Source organism: Salvelinus alpinus, chromosome 5 (assembly GCF_045679555.1).
Source record: "Salvelinus alpinus chromosome 5, SLU_Salpinus.1, whole genome shotgun sequence".
Classification (NCBI taxonomy): Eukaryota; Metazoa; Chordata; class Actinopteri; order Salmoniformes; family Salmonidae; genus Salvelinus; species Salvelinus alpinus.
The window spans coordinates 39,762,470-39,777,669 of record NC_092090.1 but is presented as its reverse complement, the minus strand read 5'-3'; the positions used below and the strand labels follow the sequence as shown (position 1 = coordinate 39,777,669).

The following is a 15,200-nucleotide window of genomic DNA, read 5'->3' as shown; positions in this document are numbered from 1 at the left end:
CTATTGACCAGGGTTATGGCTGGTCAAAAGTCATGCAATATAAGGGGAAAGGGTGCTTTTTGAGACACAGACATAATAATAGAGTAAAGCTGGTTGCCAAATCCGTTTCTGATTTAACAAACAACATGACAATGAATGACTGGGCTAAATCAGAAACAGAACTGGTGGCCAGGGTATAGTAGAGTGGCTGTTGCCTGAGGCTCTCACCAGCGGTAGAGTGGAGGTGGCCTCTTTGATTTCAGACAGGATGACGTGGCGATGGATGTTTAGGGGGGCACTCTGGTACCTCTGCTTCCTCCTAGGGGGGTGGAGGAGACAGGAGGGGAAACCAAAGTCAGAGACACATAGGCCGGGGCCTCCCGAGTGGTGCAGCGGTCTAAGGCACTGCATTGCAGTGCTTGAGGCGTCACTACAGCCCCGGGTTAGATTCCAGGCTGTGTCACAGCCAGCCGTAACCGGGAGACCCATGAGACGGCGCACAATTGGGCCAGCGTCGTCCAGGTTAGGGGAGGGTTTGGCCGGCCGGGATCACAAAAACGTGGTAACAGTACAAAAACTATATAATAATAATAATAAAATAAAATAAAAAAGAGACACATAGGCTATGATGCTGCCACCACAATACTTGAAAATACAGTGGGTTTCACTCTGTGTTGTGTTGTATTGTATTGGACTCAAGCCTGTCATTTTTTATTTAGGCAAAAAAGCACATTTCTTTGCCATGTTGTCATGCAGTATTACTTAACGGCCTTGTTGCAAAGAATGAATGAAGTGGACTGTTTAACACCGGCTTCATTCTTTTCACATTGCCATACATGACAGATATGTGGAGTGAATGCAATGTAGTTTATCCTCTGTATTTTCAAGTTATATGCTTGCAGCATCATGTTATGGTTATGCTTGTCACCTGCAGGAACTTTGATCCAACTTTGTCAGGATCAAAATAAATATGAAAGGAGCAAAGCCCAGATAAAAAGTTAGAGGAAACCCTGTCTCAGTCTTCTGAACACATAACCCTGGTATAGTTTTATATTTCAGCAGGACAATTAAACAAATTGTAATGCCGTAATTGTAATGCCAAGAGGTGTTGAGTGTTCCTGAATGGCCCAGTCTCAGTCCTAATTTAAATCTGCTTGAAAATCAGAGACAAGGTTTGAATATTGCTGTCCATCAATGACTTCCAATCAAATTTAATGAGCTTGAGAAATAAAAAATAATAATAAAAAAATGTATATATGTTGCCCTAACATTTGTGCAAAGTTGGTAGATTCTTATTCCAAATGTTTTACAGCTGTAATGGCTGCCAAATGTGCTTCCACCAAGTAATAACCCTGGGGTGTGAAGACATACGCAATCCAGACATCTTAATTATATTTTATTAATTTGGAAAATGTTCTATAATTTTTCTTTCACATTGGAAATGTGGAGTAGAACAATGATAGAAAAACAATCTAATGTAATCTATTTTTGTATTTCGTTTTAAGGCAGCAAGCTTGGAATCCACACTGAACATTGCTCCAATGAATCAATGAATATTACTTATTAAACAGAAATACTCAGGATAGAGGTGAATGGGGTAAAGAGGAACAGTTTGGGCGGTTGGAAAGGTAATAATGCCAGTGGTCTAGAGTCCAAGGGGCTCTTACTTGTTTTGGCAGTCCTCCACCAGAGGGTCTTTAGTGTCGACTCGTCGTAACACCTCCCTCACACACTCCTCCAGCCACAGCAGGACCCCTCCCTCCCTCCACAGGGTGTGCGTCCGCCCCACGTACAGAGATACCAGTTCAGCCAGGGCAGGAGACTGCCTAGAAAGAGGGAAAGAGATGGGAAAAAGGAATAATTAAATTTGCCACTCGAATACAATTTCATGACAATAAATGATGATTCAATTCCATTAGGCTGACTGACACAGAAGAGGTGCATATAGGGAAGACATGACAGACAGGGAGACATGATTCCATTAGGCTGAGTAAAATGGCGGCAGAAGAAATTACAGCAGTTTTACGAGCGCCCAACCAATTGTGCTATTATGTGTTTTTTCCCACATGATTTGTAACTTATTTTGTACATAATGTTTCTGCCACCGTATCTTACGGCAAAAAAGAGCTTCTGGATATCAGGACAGCGATCACTCACCTCGGATTAGACAAATATTTTTCTTCAACAAGCAGGACGCACAGGATATACTGCTAACAGTATATACATACCCGTTATGCGCAAGAGAAAGAGACGCAGGTACAGAGGACACAGGGCGGGGTGCCTCGTAAGGATCCGCAGAAGGCGAGTGTGAAAGCTGCCGTTACCGTCAATATACCTCGTCAACGTACAATCATTGGACAATAAATTAGACGAGGTACGATCACGAAAACCCTACCAACGGGACATCAAAAACTGTAACATCTTATGTTTCACGGAATCGTGGCTGAATGATGACATGGATATTCAGCTAGCAGGATATTCTTCCGATTGCATCGAGGACGTCGTCCCCACAGTGACTGTACGTACATACCCCAACCAGAAGCCATGGATTACAGGCAAAATTCGCACTGAGCTAAAGGGTAGAGCTGCCTCTTTCAAGGTGCAGGACTCTAACCCGGAAGCTTATAAGAAATCCTGCTATGCCCTCAGACGAACCATCAAACAGGCAAAGCACTAATACAGGGCTAAGATTGAATCGTACTACACCGGCTCCGACGCTCCACAATGAAATAGGGTGCAGGCCAGGCAGCAGGCTGTTAGCCAGCCTGCCAGCTTAGTGGAGTCTGCCACTAGCAGTCAGTGTAGTCAGCTCAGCTATCCCCATTGAGACCGTGTCTGTGCCTCGACCTAGGTTGGGCAAAACTAAACATGGCGCCTTAGCAATCTCACTAGGATAAAGACCTCCTCCATTCCTGCCATTATTGAAAGAGATCATGATACCTCACATCTCAAAATAGGGCTACTTAATGTTAGATCCCTCACTTCAAAGGCAGTTATAGTCAATGAACTAATCACTGATCATAATCTTGATGTGATTGGCCTGACTGAAACATAGCTTAAGCCTGATGAATTTACTGTGTTAAATGAGGCCTCACCTCCTGGTGACACTAGTTTCTAGTCATGAAATCTATGCAGCCTACTCAATCACTTTTTATAGCTACTGTTTACAGGCCTCCTGGGCCATATACAGCATTCCTCACTGAGTTCCCTGAATTCCTATCGGACCTTGTAGTCATAGCAGATAATATTCAAATTTTTGGTGATTTTAATATTCACATGAAAAAGTCCACAGACCCACTCCAAAAGGCTTTCGGAGCCATCATCGACTCAGTGGGTTTTGTCCAACATGTCTCTGGACCTACTCACTGTCACAGTCATACTCTGGACCTAGTTTTGTCCCATGGAATAAATGTTGTAGATCTTAATGTTTTTCCTCATAATCCTGGACTATCGGACCACCATTTTATTACGTTTGCAATCGCAACAAATAATCTGCTCAGACCCCAACCAAGGAGCATCAAAAGTCGTGCAATTAATTCTCAGACAACACAAAGATTCCTTGATGCCCTTCCAGACTCCTTCTGCCTACCCAAGGACGTCAGAGGACAAAAATCATTTAACCACCTAACTGAGGAACTCAATTTAACCTTGCGCAATACCCTAGATACAGTTGTACCCCTAAAAACGAAAAACATTTGTCATAAGAAACTAGCTCCCTGGTATACAGAAAATACCCGAGCTCTGAAGCAAGCTTCCAGAAAATTGGAACGGAAAAGGCGCCACACCAAACTGGAAGTCTTCCGACTAGCTTGGAAAGACAGTACCGTGCAGTATCGAAGAGCCCTCACTGCTGCTCGATCATCCTATTTTCCAACTTAATTGAGGAAAATAAGAACAATCTGAAATTTCTTTTTGATACTGTCGCAAAGCTAACTAAAAAGCAGCATTCCCCAAGTGACGATGGCTTTCACTTTAGCAGTAATAAATTCATGAAGTTCTTTGAGGAAAAGATCATGATCATTAGAAAGCAAATTACGGACTCCTCTTTAAATCTGCGTATTCCTCCAAAGCTCAGCTGTCTTGAGTGTGCACAACTCTGCCAGGACCTAGGATCAAGAGAGACACTTAAGTGTTTTAGTACTATATCTCTTGACACAATGATGAAAATAATCATGGCCTCTAAACCTTCAAGCTGCATACTGGACCCTACTCCAACTAAACTACTGAAAGAGCTGCTTCCTGTGCTCGGCCCTCCTATGTTGAACATAATAAACGGCTCTCTATCCACCGGATGTGTACCAAACTCACTAAAAGTGGCAGTAATAAAGCCTCTCTTGAAAAAGCCAAACCTTGACCCAGAAAATATAAAAACTATCGGCCTATATCGAATCTTCCATTCCTCTCAAAAAAAATTGAAAAGGCTGTTGCGCAGCAACTCACTGCCTTCCTGAAGACAAACAATGTATACGAAATGCTTCAGTCTCGTTTTAGACCCCATCATAGCACTGAGACTGCACTTGTGAAGGTGGTAAATGACCTTTTAATGGCATCAGACCGAGGATCTGCATCTGTCCTCGTGCTCCTAGACCTTAGTGCTGCCTTTGATACCATCGATCACCACATTCTTTTGGAGAGATTGGAAACCCAAATTGGTCTACATGGACAAGTTCTGGCCTTGTTTAGATCTTATCTGTCGGAAAGATATCAGTTTGTCTCTGTGAATGGTTTGTCCTCTGACAAATCAACTGTACATTTCGGTGTTCCTCAAGGTTCCGTTTTGGGACCAATATTGTTTTCACTATATATTTTACCTCTTGGGGATGTCATTCGAAAACATAATGTTAACTTTCACTGCTATGCGGATGACACACAGCTGTACATTTCAATGAAACATGGTGAAGCCCCAAAATTGCCCTCGCTAGAAGCCTGTGTTTCAGACATAAGGAAGTGGATGGCTGCAAACGTTCTACTTTTAAACTCGGACAAAACAGAGATGCTTGTTCTAGGTCCCAAGAAACAAAGAGATCTTCTGTTGAATCTGACAATTAATCTTGATGGTTATACAGTCGTCTCAAATAAAACTGTGAAGGACCTCGGCGTTACTCTGGGCCCTGATCTCTCTCTCTGGACCCTGATCATATTACTCCAGTGCTAGCCTCCCTACACTGGCTTCCTGTTAAGGCAAGGGTTGATTTCAAGGTTTTACTGCTAACCTACAAAGCATTACATGGGCTTGCTCCTACCTATCTTTCCGATTTGGTCCTGCCGTACATATCTACACGTACGCTACGGTCACAAGACGCAGGCCTCCTAATTGTCCCTAGAATTTCTAAGCAAACAGCTGGAGGCAGGGCTTTCTCCTATAGAGCTCCATTTTTATGGAATAGTCTGCCTACCCATGTGAGAGACGCAGACTCGGTCTCAACTTTTAAGTCTTTACTGAAGACTCATCTCTTCAGTGGGTCATATGATTGAGTGTAGTCTGGCCCAGGAGTGTGAAGGTGAACGGAAAGGCTCTGGAGCAACGAACCGCCCTTGCTGTCTCTGCCTGGCCGGTTCCCCTCTCTCCACTGGGATTCTCTGCCTCTAACCCTATTACAGGGGCTGAGTCACTGGCTTACTGGTGCTCTTTCATGCCGTCCCTAGGAGGGGTGTGTCACTTGAGTGGGTTGAGTCACTGACGTGATCTTCCTGTCTGGGTTGTGCCGTGGCGGAGATCTTTGTGGGCTATATTCGGCCTTGTCTCAGGATGGTAAGTTGGTGGTTGAAGATATCCCTCTAGTGGTGTGGGGGCTGTGCTTCGGCAAAGTGGGTGGGGTTATATCCTTCCTGTTTGGCCCTGTCCGGGGGTATCATCGGATGGGGCCACAGTGTCTCCTGACCCCTCCTGTCTCAGCCTCCAGTATTTATGCTGCAGTAGTTTATGTGTCGTGGTGCTAGGGTCAGTTTGTTATATCTGGAGTACTTCTCCTGTCTTATCCGGTGTCCTGTGTGAATTTAAGTATGCTCTCTCTTATTCTCTCTTTCTTTCTCTCTCTCGGAGGACCTGAGCCCTAGGACCATGCCTCAGGACTACCCGGCATGATGACTCCTTGCTGTCCCCAGTCCACCTGGCCGTGCTGCTGCTCCAGTTTCAACTGTTCTGCCTGCGGCTATGGAACCCTGACCTGTTCACCGGACATACTACCTGTCCCAGACCTGCTGTTTTCAACTCTCTAGAGACTGCAGGAGCGGTAGAGATACTCTTAATGATCGGCTATGAAAAGCCAACTGACATTTACTCCTGAGGTGCTGACTTGCTGCACCCTCGACAACTACTGTGATTATTATTATTTGACCATGCTGGTCATTTATGAACATTTGAACATCTTGGCCATGGTTATAATCTCCACCCGGCACAGCCAGAAGAGGACTGGCCACCCCTCATAGCCTGGTTCCTCTCTAGGTTTCTTCCTAGGTTTTGGCCTTTCTAGGGAGTTTTTCCTAGCCACCGTGCTTCTACACCTGTATTGCTTGCTGTTTGGGGTTTTAGGCTGGGTTTCTGTACAGCACTTTGAGATATAGGCTGATGTAAGAAGGGCTATATAAATACATTTGATTTGATGTGGCAGGGCATGCAAACTATTACAGACTACAAAGGGAAGCACAACCGCGAACTGCCCAGTGACACTAGCCTACCAGACGAGCTAAATCACTTCTATGCTCGCTTCGAGGGAAGCAACACTGAGGCATGCATGAGAGCATCAGCTGTTCCGGGCGACTGTGTGATCACGCTTTCCGTAGCCAACGTGAGTAAGATCTTTAAACAGGTCAACATTCACAAGGCTGCGGGGCCAGACGGATTAGCAGGATGTGTGCTGACCAACTGGCAGGTGTCTTCACTGACATTTTCAACTTGTCCCTGATTGAGTCTGTAATACCAACATGTTTTAAGCAGACCACCATAGTCCCTGTGCCCAAGAACACTAAGGCAACCTGCCTAAATGATTACAGACTCATGTCCATAGCAATGAAGTGCTTTGAAAGGCTGGTAATGGCTCACATCAACACCATTATCCCAGAAACCCTAGACCTACAATTTGCATACTGCCAAAACAGATCCACAGATGATGCAATCTCTATTGCACTCCACACTGCCATTTCCCACCTGGACAAAAGGGACACCTACGTGAAAATGCTACTCATTGACTACAGCACTCAACACCATAGTACCCTCAAAGCTCATCACTAAGCTAAGGATCCTGGGACTAAACACCTCCCTCTGCAACTGGATCCTGGACTTCCTGATGGGCCGCCCCCAGGTGGTGAGAGTAGGTAGCAACACATCTGCCACGCTGATCCTCAACACTGGAGCCCCTCAGGGGGACGTGCTCAGTCCCCTCCTGTACTCCCTGTTCACCCACAACTGCGTGGCCAGGCACGACTCCAACACCATCATTAAGTTTTCAGACGACACAACAGTGGTAGGCCTGATCACCGACAATGACGAGACAGTCGATCGGTAGGAGGTCAGAGACCTGGCCGGGTGGTGCCAGAATAACAACCTATCCCTCAACGTAACTAAGACTAAGGAGATGATTGTGGACTACAGGAAAAGGAGGACCGAGCATGCCCCCATTCTCATCGACGGGGCTGTAGTGGAGCAGGTTGAGAGTTCAAGTTCCTTGGTGTCCACATCACCAACAAACTAGAATGGTCCAAACACACCAAGACAGTCGTGAGGAGGGCATGACAAAGCCTATTCCTCCTCAGGAAACTAAAAAGATTTGGCATGGGTCCTCAGATCGTCAAAAGGTTCTACAGCTGCAACATCGAGAGCATCCTGACTGGTTGCATCACTGCCTGGTATGGCAACTGCTCGGCCTCTGACCGCAAGGCACTACAGAGGGTAGTGCGTACGGCCCAGTACATCACTGGGGCCAAGCTTCCTGCCATCCAGGACCTCTACACCAAGCGGTATCAGAGGAAGGCCCTAAAAATTGTCAAAGACCCCACCCACCCCAGTCATAGTCTGTTCTCTCTACTACCGCATGGCAGGTGGTACTGGAGCGCCAAGTCTAGGACCAAAAGGCTTCTAAACAGCTTTTACCCCCAAGCCATAAGACTCCTGAACAGGTAATCAAATGGCTACCCGGACTATTTGCATTGTGTCCCCCCAACCCCTCTTTTACGCTGCTGCTACTCTCTGTTTATCATATATGCATAGTCACTTTAACCATACCTACATGTACATACTACCTCAATTAGCCCGACTAACCGGTGCCCCCGCACATTGGCTACCTAGACTATCTGCATTGTGTCCCGCCACCCACTAACCCCTCTTTTACGCTACTGCTACTCTCTGTTTAACATAGTATTTGATACACTGCCGATTTTGCAGGTTTTCCTACTTACAAAGCATGTAGAGGTCTGTAATTTTATCATAGGTACACTTCAACTGTGAGATACGGAATCCAGAAAATCACATTGTATGATTTTTAAGTAATTCATTTGCATTTTATTGCATGACATAAGTATTTGATCACCTACCAACCAGTAAGAATTCCAGCTCTCACAGACCTGTTAGTTTTTCTTTAAGAAGCCCTCCTGTTCTCCACTCATTACCTGTATTAACTGCACCTGTTTGAACTCGTTACCTGTATAAAAGACACCTGTCCACACACTCAATCAAACAGACTCCAACCTCTCCACAATGGCCAAGACCAGAGAGCTGTGTAAGGACATCAGGGATAAAATTGTAGACCTGCACAAGGCTGGGATGGGCTACAGGACAATAGGCAAGCAGCTTGGTGAGAAGGCAACAACTGTTGGCGCAATTATTAGAAAATGGAAGAAGTTCAAGATGACGGTCAATCACCCTCGGTCTGGGGCTCCATGCAAGATCTCAGCTCGTGGGGCATCAATGATCATGAGGAAGGTGAGGGATCAGCCCAGAACTACACGGCAGGACCTGGTCAATGACCTGAAGAGAGCTGGGACCACAGTCTCAAAGAAAACCATTAGTAAAACACTACGCCGTCATGGATTAAAATCCTGCAGTGCAAGCAAGGTCCCCCTGCTCAAGCCAGCGCATGTCCAGGCTCGTCTGAAGTTTGCCAATGACCATCTGGATGATCCAGAGGAGGAATGGGAGAAGGTCATGTGGTCTGATGAGACAAAAATATAGCTTTTTGGTCTAAACTCCACTCGCCGTGTTTGGAGGAAGAAGGATGAGTACAACCCCAAGAACACCATCCCAACCGTGAAGCATGGAGGTGGAAACATAATTCTTTGGGGATGCTTTTCTGCAAAGGGGACAGGACGACTGCACCGTATTGAGGGGAGGATGGATGGGGCCATGTATCGCGAGATCTTGGCCAACAACCTCCTTCCCTCAGTAAGAGCATTGAAGATGGATCGTGGCTGGGTCTTCCAGCATGACAACGACCCGAAACACACAGCCAGGGCAACTAAGGAGTGGCTCCGTAAGAAGCATCTCAAGGTCCTGGAGCGGCCTAGCCAGTCTCCAGACCTGAACCCAATAGAAAATCTTTGGAGGGAGCTGAAAGTCCGTATTGCCCAGCGACAGCCCCGAAACCTGAAGGATCTGGAGAAGGTGAGTACATGGAGGAGTGGGACAAAATCCCTGCTGCAGTGTGTGCAAACCTGGTCAAGAACTACAGGAAACAAATGATCTCTGTAATTGCAAACAAAGGTTTCTGTACCAAATATTAAGTTCTGCTTTTCTGATGTATCAAATACTTATGTCATGCAATAAAATGCAAATTAATTACTTAAAAATCATACAATGTGGTTTTCTGGATTTTTGAAGTTGAAGTGTACTTTTGATAAAAATTACAGACCTCTACATGCTTTGTAAGTAGGAAAACCTGCAAAATCGGCAGTGTATCAAATACTCCCCACTGTATATGCATAGTCACTTTAACCATACCTACATACTACCTCAATTAGCCAGACTAACCGGTGCCTGTATATAGCCTCGCTACTGTATATAGCCTCGCTACTGTTATTTTTCACTGTCTTTTTACTGTTGTTAAAAATTTTAAAAAACGTATCTATTGCTCACCTAATACCTATTTTTTACTTAAAAATTGCACTGTTGGTAAGTAAGTAAGCATTTCATTGTAAGGTCTACACCTGTTGTATTCGGCGCATTGATATAGGAAAGACATGAAAGACACGGAGACATGATGCCTCGGTTGAAGCAGATGTTTTACCCCAACTGGCTTCTGGGTCCAAAGAAGTCATGTGACGATACAGCAGCATCTGGCTGCACTGTGCACAGGTCCAACAGAGGCATCAACACTGGGGAATACACAAACAAACAGATATCAGGCATAGGTCTCTTTCTGTGTGTGTGTGTGTGTGTGTTTTATATAAGCATCCATGGTGGAACACATTCTGACGGCTGTCCCTCTCAGGCCTGTGCATGTGTGTATGTGTGTGTGTGACTTTAACCTCCAGGGAACATGATGAGAGCGTTCTGCAGCAGCAGGTCAGCCTTGTCTTTGAGCCTTTCCCTCTGCTCTGACTCAGTCTGATCCTCCTGACTCAGGTGGAAGTGGCTCAGAGCCACAGAGAAGGCAAAGTTTGGCAACTGGGACAGGTTTCTGTGCACCTGGGAAACACACACACACACACACAGGAATCAGACAATACACACACCACACACAGAAATCAGACACACTGGTATGAGGTCACACACACAGGGAAAATCTTGCACACACACTCGTCTCACCTCCCAATCCTGGTATAGCCGGAGGAGGAAGTTGTACTCTCGTGAGCGCAGGGAGAGGAAGTCAATGAGCAGTAGCATACAGAGGGGATCGCTGTCGGGGTCCAGACTTGGGAGAAAAAGGAGATGACGGAATAAAACACACAACAGCTCCTCTTCTTCAATGAATACTTCATTCAGTTTCGTCTACATAACTAAGACCACATAACTATTATATAAATAAACATTACATAAATAAAATAAATGGTTTCTTTATTAAAAGTGGACCCATGACAACCCGTGACCAGAATCTGTGCCATTGCTGGAAACACTCAATATCCTGGGGATCCTAAATACAGTGACACTATACATCATGGAAATGGAGGCACTGTGCTTTTACTGGTATTTCAAGCTTTATCCACTCGTATTGCTGCAGGTAGAAAATCCTAGGAAATGTTATTTAATTGACACTGTCTCCAATCAATCAATGTCTGGTTGTGCGTGTGATATTATTATTTACTATAACTTGGCATGGAATACTATTTGTAGATCAGTGATTCTACACCTTATTTTGCTCAAGCTGATCCTCTCCAACAGACTTGGAAGATGTAGCTGTAAATTGGGGTCAGTTAAAGGGGAGATTCAATGAAACCAACCATGGAAATACATTGTATGTAATTCGGGGGGTAGCCCCAACAGATTCAAACCCGGATCCAGCGACTATAAAGTCATTACCTGTTGGCTTGACAGTCACTGGATCTGGGTTTGTGGATCCGCGTTTGAGTCCCGGTCTGGGCTACCCTCCAATTTTGTTACATTGGTGTCAGAAGTGGGATTGGTGCACATTAGGCCATCCGAGCGGCGTGTACTCGTGAGGGACTAGGCATAGCTTGGGGACACACTCTCCCGAAGGAAGGGGGTAGTGAAGCAACCATAACCCAACACCTAGCGAGCTCGTCAAGAGGTTCGGACCTCTTGGAGTAACAGGTTAAGGGCTTGGCAGTCGCTGGACCTGGGTTCGAGTCACGGTCAGATATTGATTGGAGACAGCTTGTGTCAATTAAATAACATTTCCTAGGATTTTCTACCTCCATCAACACTATTGGATAATGCTGGAAATACCGGTAAAAGCACAGTGCCTCCATTTCCGCAACAAAAAGCAGGGCCCTATATGTGGTATATGACAGAGCTGCTGCGGGCGGCAGGGCTGTTCATCTGGTATTCCTATCAGTCATCTACTGAAGCAGAGATAAGGTCCTCCTGATCATAACACAGCAGGCCTGAGAGGGACAGCTGTCACAATGTGTTCCACCATGGATGCTTATACAGAGCAGACACACACCACCGTGAGGGGAGGAAGCCAGTGTTTGACGGAAATCATAGATAAACACTGAGTGTACAAAACATTAGGAACACCTTCCTAATATTGAGTTGCACCCGCTTTTGCCCTCTGAAGAGCCTCAATTTGTCTGGGTATGGACTCCACAAGGTGTTGAAAGTGTTCCACAGGGATGCTGGCCCATGTTGACTCCAATGCTTCCCACCGTTGTGTCAAGTTGGCTGGATGTCCTTTGGGTGGTGGACCATTCTTGATAAACCCAGGAAACTGTTGAGCGTGAAAAACCCAGGCACCTACGACCATACCCCATTCAAAGGTACTTAAATATTTTGTCTTGTTCATTCATCCTCTAAATGGCACAGATACACACTCCATGTCTCAATTGTCTCAAGGCTTAAAAATCCTTCTTTAACCTGTCTACTCCCCTTCAATAAATTACATCAATAAGGGATCATAGCTTTCACCTGGATTCACCTGGTCAGTCTATGTCATGGAGAGAGCAGGTGTTCATAATGTTTAATACACCATGACCACCACATCCTAGATAAGATAAAGGCTAAAGGCCTAAAACACAGGGTCGAGGCAGATGAATGTGTAGCAATAGCCCTTCCATAGTGTGTGGACTGTCCCATGGGTGTTGTACTGTCATACCGCTTAGCCAGGTTTTTATGACCAGTAATGGATCCATTTAGAGGAGTCATTCCTGGGTAATATATAGAAATCTGACTTGGATTTATGTTTGTTTAGTTGATATGAAGTGTGGTAAGACCTTTATTATGATAATATATGAGAAGGAATCTTTATAAGAGGACATTTTAGATAACAATTGGGATCGGGCACAGATTAGCAAAGCGCAGCCTTTGTGCCATTTAATAAATTACAAATATCACATCATTAATATATTTTATTTAAATTGTTTGAACAATCTGTTTTTTATATCCACTACATGACCAAAAGTATCTCAAACATCTCATTCCAAAATCATGGGCATTAGCATGGAGTTGGTCCCCCCCTTTACTGCTTCAACAGCCTCCACTCTTCCGGGAAGGCTTTCCACTAGATGTTGTAACATTGCTGCAGGGACTTGCTTCCATTCAGCCACAAGAGCATTAGTGAGATCAGATCTTAGGCTTGTGTGCGGCTGCTCTGCTTCAGCACTTAGCGGACCTGTTCTGTGAGCTTGTGTGGCCTACTACTTTGAGGCTGAGCCGTTGCTGCTCCTAGACGTTTCCACTTCACAATAACAGTAATTACAGTTGACCGGGACAGCTCTAGCAGGGCAGACATTTTATGAACTGACTTGTTGGAAAGGTGGCATCCTATGACGGTGCCATGTTGAAAGTCACTGAGCTCTTTCAGTAAGGCCATTCTACTGCCAATGTTGGTCTATGGAGTTTGCATGGCGGTGTGCTCGGTTTTATACACCTGTTGCAACATGCAACAATTTCAAAGATTTTACTGAGTTACAGTTCATATAAGGAAATCAGTGAATTGGTAAAAATGTATTAGACCCTAATCTTTTAAATGCACACATTTTGTCTTTATCTGCACTGTTTGTCTTTCAATTGGCTTTTTTTGTCCGAATAAATAGCACACGTTGTCCGTCGCTGTACTTCTTCCATTATGCGATTCTCACCTTCCCTCCACCCCTGACACCTAGGGTGCACACTGCACACACACACACACACACACACACACACACACACACACACACACACACACACACACACACACACACACACACACACACACACACACACACACACACACACACACACACCTCAGGATGAGTCTGCAGTACTCCAGGGCTGTCCGGGGGCATCCCCTCCTCTCCAGGAACATCATGTGCTTATAAACAGCCAAGTAGAATGCCCTGCAGAGAGGATAAATATACAGACAAATGAGATACTTATATTAAACCTTGTAAAATTAAAATATTAACTGGAAATTTAAGAGAAAGGCCCTTCATAACAGTGTTTGTGGATTGACCTGTATAGCAGAGATTTATTATCTAACCTGTTTTCTGGTCGCAGGTAGTCCAGTCTGCTGGTTCCTGACGTCAGGCTGCACACAGGGTGGAATGCACACTCAAAGCTGTACAGGGCACGCTCTGAAACACACACACACCACACAGTCTTTAATCAAAGACAAGTGAAAATATATAACTTTAGCCAGCACTACCTGGCTGCTAAACAGTCTCAGTGATTCTCAATTGGTAGATCACCATACCCATACCTTCCACCTGTCTGTGTTTGTCTTTTGTAAAAACATAAATGTCTCCCTCTGCTGGAAGGCATGAAAACAGCTTTAAGTGAAACCACTCACCTTCTCCCTTGCAAGTTCCGGTGTCAACAACTACATCAACAAGACTAGCTACCTAGAGGTAGCAGCATTTCTCATTGGTCAAAACACTGGTAGGATCCCAATGTACTAAGCCCCTGCAAAATAAGATTATACAACTGTATAAAAAAAATCCAGAATTGCTGTAATGAGTTGATTTGAGTAGGACCTCATTAGCATGATCAGGAGCAGCTGACAGGATGAGAGGGGCTACACCCACACATCAAGAATCTTGACATGCACTTTCAGTGACTATATCTGAACAATCAGTGGGTTGTTTGAATGTATTGCGTACAGTATAAACATGTGGCTAGATAACCAATAAATATTTGAGATGGGTTCAATTCAGTTAAGTGTGGTTGAAAATGTACTTTCACCTTGGAGGTCAGAGAGAAGTCACTGTAAATGGAAGCTGCTTTTGATTGCCGTCTGTATTGATGTGATTTAGCCCTGACCAAAGTGTGCTCTGCTCAAACCTTAACTGTATTTATCAACTCATTTATAGATGATGATAGCAGGCTAGTAGCAACAGGCTTGGAGTAACAGTATGGTAACATTTCCTGCCTAAATGCATTACCTGAGGAATCTGAAATACGCTACTTTGCATGCTGGCCCCTTGTTGTTCTTTTTTTTCCAATTTAGAGTCTTTCAGAGAATAAACATGCTGTGGATACAGCTGACTCAATTTAACTATTAAACCTTATCTAGATCAATTGCATAAGGCAGAGGTTCTTAAGCTTTTTCAGCTCGAGACCCAAATGAGAAATTTACTGTCCTCAAACCACCCAAATTAAGAAGAAATAGTGTGTGTTTATAAATGTTTACTCC

The 15,200-nt window shown here is 44.7% G+C and overlaps 1 protein-coding gene across 1 annotated transcript in view; it reads right to left on the bottom strand.

Annotated features, from left to right (window-relative positions):
* Positions 1-15,200, bottom strand: part of LOC139576175 (ribosome quality control complex subunit TCF25-like) — a 38,246-nt gene that overhangs the window by 11,318 nt on the left and 11,728 nt on the right. The window contains exons 9-15 of the mRNA XM_071401930.1: positions 14,049-14,142; positions 13,813-13,905; positions 10,718-10,823; positions 10,438-10,597; positions 10,197-10,284; positions 1,647-1,805; positions 208-298 (exon numbers count right to left, since the gene is read on the bottom strand). Coding sequence (XP_071258031.1) covers positions 208-298; positions 1,647-1,805; positions 10,197-10,284; positions 10,438-10,597; positions 10,718-10,823; positions 13,813-13,905; positions 14,049-14,142 — 791 coding nt within the window. The remainder of the gene's footprint in view (positions 1-207; positions 299-1,646; positions 1,806-10,196; positions 10,285-10,437; positions 10,598-10,717; positions 10,824-13,812; positions 13,906-14,048; positions 14,143-15,200) is intronic.